The following is a 14,061-nucleotide window of genomic DNA, read 5'->3' as shown; positions in this document are numbered from 1 at the left end:
ACCGAATACGACCTCCTAGCCGACTGGCATATCGCAATAACCGACAATAGCTGGACTACCAATACGGTAGGCCTGGATTGGATCAAGCACTTCGACTACTATACAGCGCCTCGGGCAAAGGGTAAGTACCGGTTGTTAATCCTCGACGGCTACGAGAGCCATTATTCGACCGAATTCGAGCTCTATTATCAGTAGAACAACATTATAACGCTCTATATGCCTCCGCATTCCTTATACCTCCTCCAGCCACTCGATGTCGGCTACTTTAGGCCGCTGAAGAAGGCGTATAGTCGCTAGGTTAAAGACTTAATGCAGATACATATCAACCATATAAGCAAGTTCGAGTTCCTTTGCGGCTTCTGTAAGGCCTTCTTCGTCTCGATGACAGAGAAGAATATCCAGGGTGGCTTTGCAGGTACTGGCCTTATACCGTACGATCCAGAGAGGGTGATATCCAAGCTGGATGTGAAGCTTCGTATACCAATGCCCTTGAACTCGCGGGCCGGCACACCACAACCTTGGGTCTTCCAGACACTACACAACCCTCGAGAAGCGACCTCGCAGTCAACGCTCATCAAGACTCGCATTGCCAACCATCAAAATAGCTCCCCAACTTCGATGTTGGCTGCTGTAGACCAGCTTACCAAAGGTACAATGGCTGTAATGCACGAGGTCGCTCTTCTTCGGTCAGAGGTCTCTTCGCTCCGCAAGGCCAACGAGGTACTTAGTAAGCGCCGGAGAGCCAAAAGAACACGCATACAGCTTGGAGGATCACTTGCAGTACAAGATGTAAAGGATCAACTAGCCCAGAAGGCCGGGGTTGGGGAGGCGGTGCAAGAAAAGGAGCAGGATAGTAGTAGTGCAGGGGGGGGTCGTACGAGGGTTCGGTGCTGTGGTGTATGCGGCAAGCCTGGCTATAATGCGCGTACGTGCTAGGAGGCTGCAGAAGGGTCCGATTCAGCTGTTTCTGATGTAATTATAGTAGGTTCATAGTGTTGTTGTGTTGTAATTGTAGTTGACTGTTATAGTGTGGTAGTAAGTGTTCAACTCGCTTATATGTTCATCTCGCTTATAAGATACGTTACGAGTAATTAAATGCCAAAAGACACAGATGGAGATGCTGACATTGGGAGATTTGCTTTGCCTCCTCCTAAAAAATAAAAAATAAAAAATAAAAAAAATAAAGAAAAAAGATATATGCAATGGAATATAAATAACGTATTTAAATATAATAATCTTATGAAATACCTAACGAACTGTAAGGGTATCCGGATTTGTGCTCGCTGTTGTACCGAGTATATTGGTCACAGCTTTAGTACTGTTGTCTATAATGGCCTTAAATCGAGTAAGTACTCCCTTATTCTATAGTAGCGTCGACTTCATCACAGGGGATTCAGATAAGCCCCGAAGCCGGAACTAAACCACCACCACCGACGCCCGTGACGCTAACCCCCGTTCCCCCCTCCCCTGCCGCGACGAGCTCCTACTATCGCTCCTCGACCGCGAGTGGCCGTCGCGTTCGGCCTTCCGCAGCCGCCGCTTGGTCTTGGAGTTATTATCCCACGCATTAGGCGGGTAATATCCGTCATTCCTCTGATCCCCGGGACGGCTACGGCCGCGACCGCGGCTGTGGGGCTGGCTGCCCCCTCGCACCGTTGGTGGTGGTGGTGGTGGCGGTAGCAGTGGCCGGTCTGCTGGCCCCGACTGGGAGGAGTGCCGTGGTTTCCGCTCCCCTTCCCTCTCCGCGCTGAACCGGCTGTGGTTGTCCGACGTGTAGCTCGAGACGGAGGACGGGTAGGGAGCGGCGCTGAAGATGGAGCTGCGCGATGTGGATACCGCCGAGGATGAACGCGACGAGGCGTGGTGCACCATCTCATTATCCTTGATGGGTTGGTGCGAGGGCTGGGAAGGGCCGGTGTGATGCGGCGTTGTTGGGTGAGAGGCGGACACTCCAGCGGAGTGGTGGGAGCCAGAAATCTCATCATGATGAGATGGCAGGTTGTGGCGGGCTCGGGATGATGACCGCCTAGACGACCGGCCGCGTCGCCTGTCGCTCTGGTAACCGTACTCGTCGTCGTCATCAGCAGGACGAGGTCGGGATAATGTATGGGAGATGTTGGGATAGTTGCGGTGCCTAGCATCTGGCCTATCGAGTTTATCGATGTGTCCCGGATGCGGTTGGACGGACGGCTCCCTGGAAGCCATGTCTGAGGAGGAGCTACGGCGAGTTCGACGATCCCGGTCCTCGGTGGGGCGGGCTTGCGATGGCGGCCGTGAACTGCTTGACTGATGCCCAGGTCTCCGTTGATTAGGAGTTCTGGGACACGGGGTGTCCCAACCTTCGGCCTGGTGTTGTCGCTGTTGCTGCCGCAGTTGCTTACTTGCCGGGATATGATGGTATGAGCAGTCAGGACCTACAATGACGGGTTGTGTTGGTGCGTGCCCTGAATCCGAAACAGCTGGTTGACAGTTGGTGTCGGGGCTGTGTGGCATGTACACTCGTGCCACATATCGTGGTCGATTCCTAGGTCTGGCTGGCGGAAGGGTTTCATGGGGAGCTGTATGGGCAGATGGATCCATCGTGTGACTTGTGCGATGGATGCTTCCCTGCCGGGTATAATGGTAAGGTTGGGGTGAAGGCGTCCCTGCTACACTTTGAGACGGACTCGACAAGGGCGACTTTGGCAATGCAAAGATCTTATCGTAGGCTACGGCCCAATATCTCCGAAACACGTCGAGATTCACATCCCGCTCCATGTGCCTCTCCATCCTTGTGGGATATTCCCTACAGTAATTCTGGGCCTGTTCGATGTCGTCACGAAGTTGCTGGGCGCGTATCTGGCACTGCTCCAGGGTGCCTGGGACGCGGTACCATGCATCGGCAAAGTTGGCGAGAAGGAAGGCTGTTGCCGTAGCGATCCTCACCCAGAGCGCGCATTCTTGGAGCCTGCGGTTGTAGAGCTTTGTCCGACTGGTCTTCATGTTGGCGAACCAGTGCAGCAGTCTAATTCGGAGACTGTTCTCGTAACTTTCGTGATATTCGACTGTATCCCGCACCTTGGCTTTGGAGTAGCGGAATAGACGGTTGGTCTCGACATGTAGGTCGGGGCGGATGCCGTGACTCGGGTGAACGAAGCGACGTCCGTCATTGCGCCTGTAGAGACGATTGACCTCGGCCCTGGCCTCTTCGAGCCGTGCCAGACAATGTTGCGCATGTTCTTTGAGCTCGTCGAGATTCTTCTTGGATCGTCTTGCTTCTTTCATGGTCCGGGTGATGTCAGGAGCCTTGAGCACAGCGCCTACGGCTAGGGTGCTATGAACCCGGTACTCGACGTCAGCGCTGTCAGGCAAGGCTCGAAGGTATGAGGGTGCCTACGCGATGGTCACCCATGTTCCGGGGTCCATTTAGCCGGTTCTGGTCTCGAATGTAGGCGGTCTTAGAGACGCGTGTACAATACATTCCCGCGACGGGGTTCCTGTGGAAGGTGGAAATCGGGTTGAAAGAGGGAAAATGGGGTAGAGTCTTTCATCCCCTCCCTCGATCCAACGCCACCTGTCGAATGTGGACACGCTCCATTCTCCGGTCAGAGGCCTCGCGCTAGCAACAAAGTGCTTCTTTCTTGCACTTTGGCTGTCTCGTATCTTGTTCATTGGTTCGTTGTAAAGAGAGCCCTGCAAACAGGAGACAGTTCTGCCCCAGCCCATCCCGTTTTGAACTTAGTGCACATGCAAGTTAGCACCGCCACAGTTGAACCCATGTAAGTGCAAACGCGTGCACCCCGGTACCCCGTTGCCGACAACAGAGTGGTTGCGAGATAGTTGAGGCCGGGCTTGAAATTATGGAATAATTAAGACCTACCGGCGGGAACGTCAGCTCCACAGGGCATACTACTATATATCATCTTGCCAATGGCAATCTGTGTGCCAGTTGCAAAGCAACTCTAAGAAAGAAAGGCCCGCGCCAGTACCGCACGTTACCTCGATACTATCATTTTCAAACTAAAACAGGGTTAAAGTTGTAGGTTGTCATAAACGCATCAGGGGTTCAAGACGGGATAACCGAGAAGAACAGTTAAGAAATCCTAGTGGCTTTTGCGATTTTCATGGATACTGTGTGACTGGATATGTGACTGTTGCACGTCTGCCATTTCCCTCATAATTTTCTAACTGACGGCTCTGTTAAGGATTGTGCCTATTAATGACGAGTCTAGTGCCTGGATACGCCTTGGAACCTTTTGCTCTCAGAGGGGTACGGGGCGCCATTTCTTGGGACCCCGTTCGCCAAAAACCCACATCTTCACTAGTAAGTACAGCAAATTAGAGCGATCAGGGCTCCTGAACTTCACCTGGAGTTGACGAGGAATCCGTACATGAGTACAAATCATATACAAATCACCAATCAGTTTCAATCATCTTTCAATCTATACTTGCCCATATTTCTGGGCCACGGCATGTTGAGTCCAGCTAAGTTTAGCTATCGTCTTGGTTTTTCCTGCGGTTCGCCACCACCCAACCCCAAGCAAGTCACCGGATCCAAGTCAAAGCTCCACGGATCCGGGTATTTAGTCCCGTCCATATCACAATCTGTACACACCCTTGAATAGTCCGACACGATGGTGTATCCGGGGTTCTGTCTATGCCCGAGGGAGCCCCACTCCCTGTTCGCGCTCCGATGGGACTGGCACCGCACGGGGAGCGTCAACCCCTGCCAGAACTCCGCGTGGCATGCCTGGCAGTAGAAGCGGACAGTTACCCAGAGACACATGATCGCTGGGGATAGCTGTTGGCTGTCTGATTTGGGGGTGGGTAACTTGAGGTTATTGGTGCTGAATAGGTACGTGTGGCAAAGCGAGATAACTAAGATTGTGCGGTGGGCTAAGGAAAAAAAATGTGCGATAAATAAACAGGTTTATAACATGGCAAGTGGTGGCGTGGATAAAGAGGCTGTGACCATTCGAGAGCGGTTGCCACAGGTGAGGTCGTTTCCCGCACAAAGGGCGCGTTTGATGATTATACAAGTGTCTCCCACAGAACAATGTGCTGGGAAAGAGGCTGAAACATGAGAGTAGCTCCGTCGAAGGCCCTAACACTGGCTTTTCTGTTGTGTGTCGTGCCTCGGTGCCTATACTGGCTTGCGATGCATGCATGTTCCCGTTGGAGCGTAGAAACCCTTGTAACATATCAAGTGTAAACAGACACGGTTAACCGCAAGGCCGCCAGTTGATGCACGGGTCATAATTCGTCTAACAGCGGGGTATCTATCACTCTAACTCCATCGTGTCTCTCAGGACCCGGATCCTCGTCAGTCATCATGTGCGACATGCCTCCAATCAACCGCGGGCTTAAAGCGTTGTGGTCGATGACTGCGCGGGCGGCACAGGAGTAGCCGGCCAGGCTTCCTTCAACTGACCTATCCCGCCATATCCCTCTTTCGAAGCGCTCTATGGCTCCGTGGCCAGCCTCGCGCGACGGAGCATTACAGTGTCTCGCATACACTCCCGGTCATGTTGCGCTAGCGAAGCTTTGTACCAGCCTAGGCTTCCTGGAGCGGCCGTCCACGTATCCTCCACTTGTCGGACTCTCAGTTGGCGAATATTCTCACGTTCAGGTCCACGCTTCCTGTTGCAATGACACAGCGAATCTGCGCCTCCCCTCCTGTGCCAGAAGTAGCCTTCTTCGGCGTTCCATTTGGTTCTCCGTTTTGCCCATCAGCACCGTTGGCTACGGGCACATCCTTCACCACAGACGGAGCCCATCTGATACACTGCACAAAATGGCCGTGCGCGTCGCCTATTGTCTTGACGCATCTCCCTTCTTGTGTAAGATCCCAGCATCTCAGAGTGTAGTCGTCGGCAACCGAGAGGAGGTACTTGCCTCCCGGATGGAAGACGAGGCCGCGTACCCAATTGTCGTGTCCAACCAGGATTTTTATGCAGGTTCCGCGCGCGTCCCAGAGCCGGATAGTCTTGTCCCTTGATCCGGTGGCCATAAACTCAACTGCGCTAGTGGCGGGCGGCTTCTTGACGCCAGCTATGGCAGCCAGGTGAGGATATGATGCGGCTGGCGCAATCGCACAGCAGAGAACGACATGTTCATGGCCGATCAGGCTCGTCTTGGGCTCCGGGTTCGGGACTGACACATCCCACAGTCGGCCAGTATAGTCGTCGCTTGTCGACAGGATGTACCTGCCGTCGACGGATGGGCAGACGTCGCGCACCCACTCGGCGTGTCCTCGTAGCGTCTTGACGCAATATCCAGTGCTCACGTCCCATATCCTCAATGTTTTGTCTCGACTCGCGCTGACCAAAAGATTGCCGGCGCCGCCAGCCACGCCGGAAGGAATGAATCGAACAGCACTAACACTATGATCGTGACCAGGAAGGGTGCGAATATTCTTGTAGTCGTCTGAAGGATCCCATAGCTTGATTGTCAAATCTGAACTGCATGATGCGAGGAGCGTGTTGCCCCGCGGACCCCCAAAATCGACATCCAGGACGGCTTTTGTATGGCCTTTGATGGTCCGCTCAAGCTCCCCGAGTTCCCAGTCCCAGATCTTGATCGTTTGGTCTTCGGAACCAGAAGCCAGCGAAGAGAAGACCGGATGGAAAGCGACGCATGTTATAGGGCTCCGGTGGGATTGGAGGGTATGCCGTGCGGGCGATTTGGGAAGCCAAGAGACTGGATCCTTGTTCTGCCGCGAGGTCGGCGTCGCATTGTCGAGCTCGGACTGGAGAGAGTGGGCACGCGCCTCGAGATCCATGATCTGCGCGAGCGATACGGTTAGGTCACGGCACCAGTGCAGAGTGTCGGAACCGAAGGGCCACTCGCCTTCTTCTGTAATCGGACAACGCTTGTCCATTTCTTCTCCAAGAGGCCCTCGTATTTTTTGGCTGTGGCGGCGTCAAAAACATCTTCCCCAAGGCCTAGCTCGGCCCGCAGAGCAGCAGCGGTGTTTGTGAGATTGTTGGACGTTAAGTAGGCGATGAGGGCTCTATGTCTGCGGCAGGCCGTCAGTCTCCATCAGGATCCCGAGCCCGGCTCCCAACACCCCGTGTCCAAATACCTACAACTCCTCAGCCTGCCTGGATGTCAATATCTGCGCCATCGTAGAGGGCAGGACGGGGGATTGGGAACCCCTGGTTCTTTGGGCGTTGAGTGGAGACGGGGGAAACCGCGGGGAGATCAAGCGGCAGTCACTGGCGCGGGCAGTTGTTTGTCGCTCCGTGGGCTGGGTAGAGCTATGGGGATTCGTTGCTCAAATCAGGAATCCAAGGGTCCATGGCCAAGCAGGGAGATTTCGAACGGCAGGTGTGCGAGGCACAGCGCCGCAACCGAGAACGCAGATGCTCAGGTTTGTGCGAAGGTTTTCGTGCCTCAATCGCGAGATCCACGGGTGGAGGGGTCTTGAAAAGTGGATCTCGTGGGCTCTGAGATACGGACGGTGGAGCGGAAATCGGGAGGACTTTGATGAAGTTGTGAAATCACAGCAAAACAGATGATGGGACGGTGGCAGATATCGGGGTCGAATCCTGCAACAGCATAGGATGATCTCTAATTTTGGCGGGGCAGAAGACACTTGAAACTCGAGCCAACTCCCAGGAATATTGTGTGGGGATTGAGGGTGTTGTCGCTGCACCCGTTTGCCGTGTTGAGCTGGCAGGTAGAGGGGCCTGGTGGCAGCTGTCGTGTCGGGGCTGCCGGCCGGGAGAGCAGGGGTTCGGTGACATCACATGTGGGCCGGCAAAGTGTACAGGGCAGTGTCGTATTGTTTGGGTTTCTCCAGCAATGCACGGACCAGCCAATCCCGGGCTTGGTGCGTGTCAACAGTCCGGAGGCCGAATCAGGTCCCAGGCCCGGTCTTCCATGGGTCCCACAGCGACCGCAAGCAGTTTGCGATACCGCACAAACAATCGCAGGGGATAATGTTGACGCGGGAAATATCCAGCAACCGCACACCGGCGCATTCCTCGAAAAGTGTTTTGGCAGCCTCGAAAACTGGAACTGAATAATTTCCCCCACCTCGCGGACAGCGACCGACGCCGGGAACTATTTGTCCCATTTTAGCCAAGCAGTGAACGACAGCCGGGGCCCTTGACACACCCACCTTCTGCCGCCAAAAGAGAAATCTCGAGCGGCAACCACAACAAAACATCGACGGCAACCGCTCGTGCGCATTTCCTTACCCGCCCGTTCTCAGTGGGTTCGAAAGGCAGGCACACCCACAACCACGACCTTTTCACTGGAAAACGCCTAGAAACCGCGCCGCATCTCACCCCGACGAGCTGTAGACGCCTCGACGTCCTTGCTTGACGTTGGTCCTGTACGTCCCCTTCTTTCTATCAGGGACCTCAGACGCGGAAGATCATGTCTCCCCACTACCGCTTCTCTTGAGGATTCCTTCGCCGATATGAATGGCGGTAGGAAACGCTGTTGGCCGCGAGGACTAATCTGTCGGACCGCAATTCTAGGCCGCGAGAAACGATCGGCAAAAACCAGGAACGCCAACCCACCACAACAACAGTCTCGACCCGAACCTGTTCCTGTTCCCCTAGAACCCAACCCTTCGTTCCCAACATTTGAGCCTAGCATGGCCGAGGAAGAAGACTTTAGCTCGTTGCCCTTGACGGATCGCTGGGTGCACAAGGTCCGCCGTTCCAGTTTACCCTCCCTAATCGCATCGACGAAGCTTACGCATACGTTTTGGGCGCGCAGGTGTGGAAAGTTCGAAAACAGGCATACGAAGATGCAGTGAAGCAGTTCGAGAAGACAGCCGACGAATACGATCCAGCCTTCCGGCCGTTCACACAAGACCCGAGCTTGTGGAAGGCGGCGGCCGCCGATTCCAATGTAGCCGCACAGCAAGAAGGCCTTGCCGCGCTCTGCGCGTTTTTAAAGTTTGGCTCGCGTGACGGCGCCATACGTGCCCGACCACATGCGGTCACGCCGATTGTTGAGAAATGCCTCTCCTCCACCAGAGCAGCAACAAAAGCCTCGGCCGTCGAAGCACTGCTTCTCTTTATCGAGCTGGACGTTCCCGGCCCAGTAATCGAGGACATATTACCTGCGCTTTCCAACAAGCAACCCAAAGTCGTTGCAGCGTCCCTGGCGGCTCTGACTCAAATATACCATAACTATGGCTGCAAGACCGCGGATCCCAAGCCTGTCCTCAAGGTATTGCCAAAGGCTTTCGGCCATGCCGACAAGAACGTCAGAGCAGAGGCGACGAATCTGGCGGTCGAATTCTACAGGTGGCTCCGAGAGGCCATGAAGCCAATGTTTTGGAACGACCTCAAACCGACCCAGCAGAGTGATCTCGAGTCACAGTTTGAAAAGGTCAAGGCAGAAGGCGCCCCAAAGCAAGGGCGCCTTCTGAGGTCGCAGCAAGCCGCACAGGAGCGTGCGCCAGCCGGTGGCGCCGGAGACGATGGCTATGAGGAAGACGGGGGAGACGCGGAGGAACCAGGAGAGGTCGATGCCTTCGATCTGGCGGAGCCGCAAGACGTCCTCAGCAAAGTGCCCAAGGACTTCCACGACAACTTGGGCTCGTCCAAATGGAAAGAAAGGAAGGAAGCGCTTGAGGCCTTGTACGCCGTCGTCAATGTTCCCCGGATCAAGGATGCAGACTTTAGCGAGATCAACCGCGGCCTGGCCAAGTGCATGAAAGACGCTAACGTAGCGGTCGTTACCCAGGCAGCCCAATGCATTGAACTGCTCGCCAAGGGTCTGCGGAGAGGATATGCCAAGTACCGCTCGACGGTGATGCAGCCGATCATGGAGAGGTTGAAGGAGAAGAAGCAGACGGTTTCCGATGCTCTGGGCGCAGCCTTGGACGCCGTGTTTCTGTCAACGGACCTCACCGAGTGCCTCGAAGATATCACGACATTTCTTGCCCACAAGAACCCTCAAGTCAAGGAAGGCACAATGAAGTTCCTCGTCAGGTGCCTGCGGACGACAAGAGATGTTCCCAGCAAACAGGAAATCGCTGGGATGGTTGAGTCCGCAAAGAAACTTCTTTCAGAATCAAGCGAGAGTCTCCGTTCTGGCGGCGCCGAAATCCTGGGAACCATTATGAAGATCATCGGCGAGCGAGCCATGAATCCGCACCTCGAGGGTCTGGACGACATACGGAAGACCAAGATCAAGGAATTCTTCGAGACAGCCGAAGTCAAGGCTAAGGACAAGCCCAAACCGCCGCCAGCACCGGCCGCCCGCGGGCCGCCTGGGAAGAAGGTGATGGGTGGGGGCGCTAAGAAGGCGCCTGGTGGTGTCAAGAAGCCTGCAGCTGCCGCTGCTCCTCCGGCAGAACCCGCGCCGCGTGCTGCTCCAGGGAGCAAGCTCGGCATGCCCAAGCCAGGTGGCCTCGGCGGGCTGAAGGCTCCGCAGAAGCGCACGCTGGCCGCACCTGGCGCCGCTTCACCGCGCCGTCCAGTGGCAGAACCCGCTCCGCCCGTGGAAGAAGAGGAACCGCCACCCTCGCCACCCGCTCCGAAGCCCGCGCCACGCCTGGGCCTAGGTCGTGGTGGTCTTGCGGCTCGCTCGCTCGCCAAACCCGCCGCGCCGTCCCTGCCTGCTGGCCCACCCTCTCCACCTCCTGCATCCGGCCTCTCGCATCTCGAGCGTGCAGAGCTTGAGGAGCTCCGTGCCGCCAACGACCGCTTATTGAAGCAGCTTGAAGATTCGCGGCATGAACGCTCCAAGCTTATCTCGGAGATCCAGGAGCTCAAGAACCAGAATGCCGGCCTGATTGAAGATCACACCAGAGACGTCCTCTCCATCAAGGCCAAGGAGACGCAGCTGGTCCGGGCGCGCAGCGATGCCGAGGCAGCGGAGCAGACCAACGATCGGCTGCGGCGCGAACTCGACCGGCTGAAGCGCGCGCTGAGCAAAGCTGAGGCGCTTGGCGGCGGCATGGGTCCTGGCAGCCCGGGGTCACCAAACCTCGGCTTCAGGACGATGAGTCCGACGCACGACGATGCCGGCATCTATCGCGACGGCGGGTTCGCTCCTCCCCCGAATAGGAATCGCATGAGCTTCGCCAGCACGTTTAGCGAGGAGAAGGAGAACGGCGACAACGTGCCGCACCCACTAAGCAAGGTTAGCCCTGACCTTAGGCACCCCACCAGCACAGCGAGTAGCGGTCGCGGCAGCCCGGCAAGGGGTTTCAGGAGGGATGTCGCCATGGACGACAACCAAACGCGCAGTGCCGACGGTGGGATGGGCGGCACAGGTTACTCTAGCTACAATGACAGGGCTGGCAGTAGGGCTGGCAGTCGCTCCGGCGGGAGGATGGGAGAAGCACCTTCGAATGCGGCATCTGCTACCTCTGGCATGGAGAGTTGGAAGAGGGCCGCCGAGGTTACGAGCCAACTAAAGGCCCGGATCGAGCAGATGAAGGTATGTTTTGTTGATGTCATTCCTTGAGGTGGTAGTCGCTAACCGAGACTAGGCCAAGCAAGCCGGCAGGTCACAATAGGAAGGTCGCGCCGCTTTGGATAAGTCTGGCGCCGCTACGTCCGCTCCATCTTCCTAGGTCGCTAGCCTAGGGACGTGGAATGCCAACTAGTTCGGTGTGCATGGTTTTGTTCTGCATTTCCAGGCGTTGGTTGGGACAGGAACCATACCCCTTTCATTCTTTCCGGCGCCGACATTCTTGTTATGCTTCTGTTCTTGAACCTCTTTCAGAGCAGGGTTATCGCTTGGGCATCAACCGTTTCTTTGCCCGGGCGGTCTGGCATGGCGATTAACTTAGGGGGGAGGGGGGTTGTGTAGGAACTACGAGTTGGGGGCCCGGCATGGAAAATTTTAGGTCACACTGGTCTGGCTCTTTTGTAGCTCAGAAGGTTGAGCACAGGTTGGGGAGCATACTATTAGACCAGATAATGCTAGCGTTATATACGACGTTTTCCTTCTACGCGCGATGGCTGGGAAGTCAGCTAAATCCCGGCTGCTGGATCAACCATCAGCCCCCCAGTCACTTGATCATTGGCTTCGTCCCGCTAACAGAAACATAAGCCCAGTGCTCTTGTCCCACGTAGCCCTCGGCCCTCGTGGCACTGTTGGGGAAGAACCTCTGCAGATGGAATAACAAGACGATATATCGCCACCAGGCTGAGATAGAGAGTAGCCTTGCCATGGGCTCTATGTTGGACGAATAGTTGCGCACCACAATGTTCTCGAAGCCCGTCTTGGACATGACCTTGGTAAAATACGTCTTGACTCGCACAAACGCCGGCGTATTCGAGTCCCCTTCCTGCGGTGCCACGTTCGTCTTCATCCTGGCAATCTCGGCGGGGAAGCCGACCACTTTGGCATCCATGAAGTCGTTGTGGTATTCGTGCAGCACGATGCGCCCGCCCGGCTTGAGAATGCGCAGGAACTCGCGCAGGACACGCGCGGGGTCGGACGCGTGCACCAGCGCCTCGGACGTGTAGATGCCGTCGTGGGACGCGTCGGGGATTGTCCCAAGCTGGTCGAAGCCGAGGTGCATGGCCGTGACCCGGCCGCCGAGGCCCGCGGCGTCGACGTTCCGCCGGGCGTTGGCGACGTGCCGGTCCACGACGTCAAAGGCCGTCACGTGGAGGCTGCCGCGCCGCGCGAGGTGCATGGCGACGTAGCCGTCGCCGCATCCGGCGTCGAGCACGCGGGACCCCGGCGGGAGCCCCAGCGCTTCGAGGAGCTTGCCTTGCATCCGCTCCTGGCCCTCGCTCAGCGGGAACGGCCACCACGTGCCGGCTTCGTAGTACGCCATGTGCCGGTTGCCGCCGCATAGCCAGTCCCAGAGGATCCGGGATTCGAGAGAGCCGTACTGGTCGCCTACTCGTTTTGACTCGGCAGAGAGAGTGTCATCTGCCGCGTTGACCGGTTGGCTTGGCTTGGACGCTTCAGCTTCAGTATTTGTAGACGCGCTCATTTTGTTCTGTCAACTGAAACTGTGCCCTGAAATGAAGACGGTCGGGATGAAAACGTTGACCCTCTAGAAAAGGGAGTCTGGAAGGTGATGAAAAGGGGAATTTACCCATATTTTGGGCCTTTGTTAGGAGCCACAACTCCCTTTAAAACGGTGGTAACCAGGACAATAGTAGCAGCTCTCGGCTTGTTAATATTGTGCTTGACATGCGACTGCCAACATGAAAGCTTGGACGTAGTTATGTAAATGGCGGATACTGACGTGCCAATCGTTTGCTGTTATTGTAACTTATCTTTGTTACCATAGGTCGCATAAGAAACGTGTCTGCTGGACCGGGAAGAATGCCGATGACCGGCTAGGTAAGACAGCATGCATGCCGCTCTCGCCAACAGGCAACTTGCCGAGAAAACTCGAACTGCCAATTCAAACATCCACAATGGACTCACCTACTCTCCGGTGCTCAGACCTCTTAGGCATGAGGTACCGCTTATACACTATCTTACCGCTACCTTACTTTTGTAGCCCTTCGACGAGCCAATGAGATCGCATAGGCAAACTCCACGAAAACCGGTCCGTGGCCGTTGTGAACAAATCGGCCCTCACGTCACAGTAAATAGAAGATATCAAGTAATTAGGATAGATAATATCGATGCGGCTATATAGCTTTCCTTACAGCCTTTTTAATAGTAGTGATAAAATAGTATAAAACCCAAATTTATAGGGCGCAAAACAAGGTCAAAGCAATATGCGCAGATAGAGCCCCTTTTCTCATTTGTTCCTGCATTTCCATCTGGTACGTATTTCTTTCCTGCTCGTATTCCCTACACCCCGGACGTTGAGTGCAACCCTTGCCATAACTAGGACAGAACCCCGAGCGAATGAGTTTATTCCAAAAGATTCAGGTTAAAAATGAGATATTACATGCATCAAGTCACGATTTGGGAAAAGTATCAAGTGATAAACCCTCTTTGCTTTAGAATATCTTCAAGGGTTCAAGGCTAGAGAATTTTACTTCCTGGAGGTAACGGACTCAAGACCTAGTAGCGAGACTACGTCTTGTCGGAATGGCTTTTTATTAACAAAAGTACTAAGGCACTTGTACGTTTGTTTATGGGAATCGAGGGTCCGGGGGGGTATGAGGACCAGGATGATCA

At 55.3% G+C, this 14,061-nt stretch overlaps 5 protein-coding genes across 5 annotated transcripts; 1 reads left to right on the top strand and 4 right to left on the bottom strand.

Moving 5' to 3' along the window:
• Positions 1-1,416: 1,416 nt before the first annotated feature.
• On the bottom strand, positions 1,417-2,205 carry MFIFM68171_08414 (uncharacterized protein; the record flags this gene model as incomplete). The annotated part of the gene is made up of 1 exon (XM_071063834.1): positions 1,417-2,205. The coding sequence occupies one exon, from the start codon at positions 2,203-2,205 to the stop codon at positions 1,417-1,419; it is 789 nt and encodes a 262-aa protein (XP_070919935.1).
• A 343-nt stretch (positions 2,206-2,548) lies between these two features.
• Positions 2,549-3,264, bottom strand: MFIFM68171_08413 (uncharacterized protein; the record flags this gene model as incomplete). The annotated part of the gene is made up of 2 exons (XM_071063833.1): positions 2,549-2,607; positions 2,667-3,264. 2 exons carry the CDS (start codon positions 3,262-3,264, stop codon positions 2,549-2,551), a joined length of 657 nt encoding a protein of 218 aa, XP_070919934.1.
• A 2,317-nt stretch (positions 3,265-5,581) lies between these two features.
• Positions 5,582-7,105, bottom strand: LIS1_2 (Lissencephaly-1; the record flags this gene model as incomplete). Its single annotated transcript, XM_071063832.1, has 3 exons — positions 5,582-6,763; positions 6,829-6,997; positions 7,068-7,105. 3 exons carry the CDS (start codon positions 7,103-7,105, stop codon positions 5,582-5,584), a joined length of 1,389 nt encoding a protein of 462 aa, XP_070919933.1.
• Positions 7,106-8,587: 1,482 nt separating this feature from the next.
• MFIFM68171_08411 (TOG domain-containing protein) lies at positions 8,588-11,473 on the top strand (the record flags this gene model as incomplete). Its single annotated transcript, XM_071063831.1, has 3 exons — positions 8,588-8,644; positions 8,713-11,394; positions 11,447-11,473. 3 exons carry the CDS (start codon positions 8,588-8,590, stop codon positions 11,471-11,473), a joined length of 2,766 nt encoding a protein of 921 aa, XP_070919932.1.
• A 498-nt stretch (positions 11,474-11,971) lies between these two features.
• Positions 11,972-12,910, bottom strand: MFIFM68171_08410 (Methyltransferase domain-containing protein; the record flags this gene model as incomplete). Its single annotated transcript, XM_071063830.1, has 1 exon — positions 11,972-12,910. The coding sequence occupies one exon, from the start codon at positions 12,908-12,910 to the stop codon at positions 11,972-11,974; it is 939 nt and encodes a 312-aa protein (XP_070919931.1).
• Positions 12,911-14,061: the final 1,151 nt, after the last annotated feature.

The sequence above is a fragment of the Madurella fahalii genome (genome assembly GCF_045866475.1).
Source record: "Madurella fahalii IFM 68171 DNA, scaffold_4, whole genome shotgun sequence".
NCBI lineage: Eukaryota > Fungi > Ascomycota > Sordariomycetes > Sordariales > Madurella > Madurella fahalii.
Note: the sequence above shows the minus strand (reverse complement) of the source record. Positions and strands in the feature narration are given on the sequence as shown.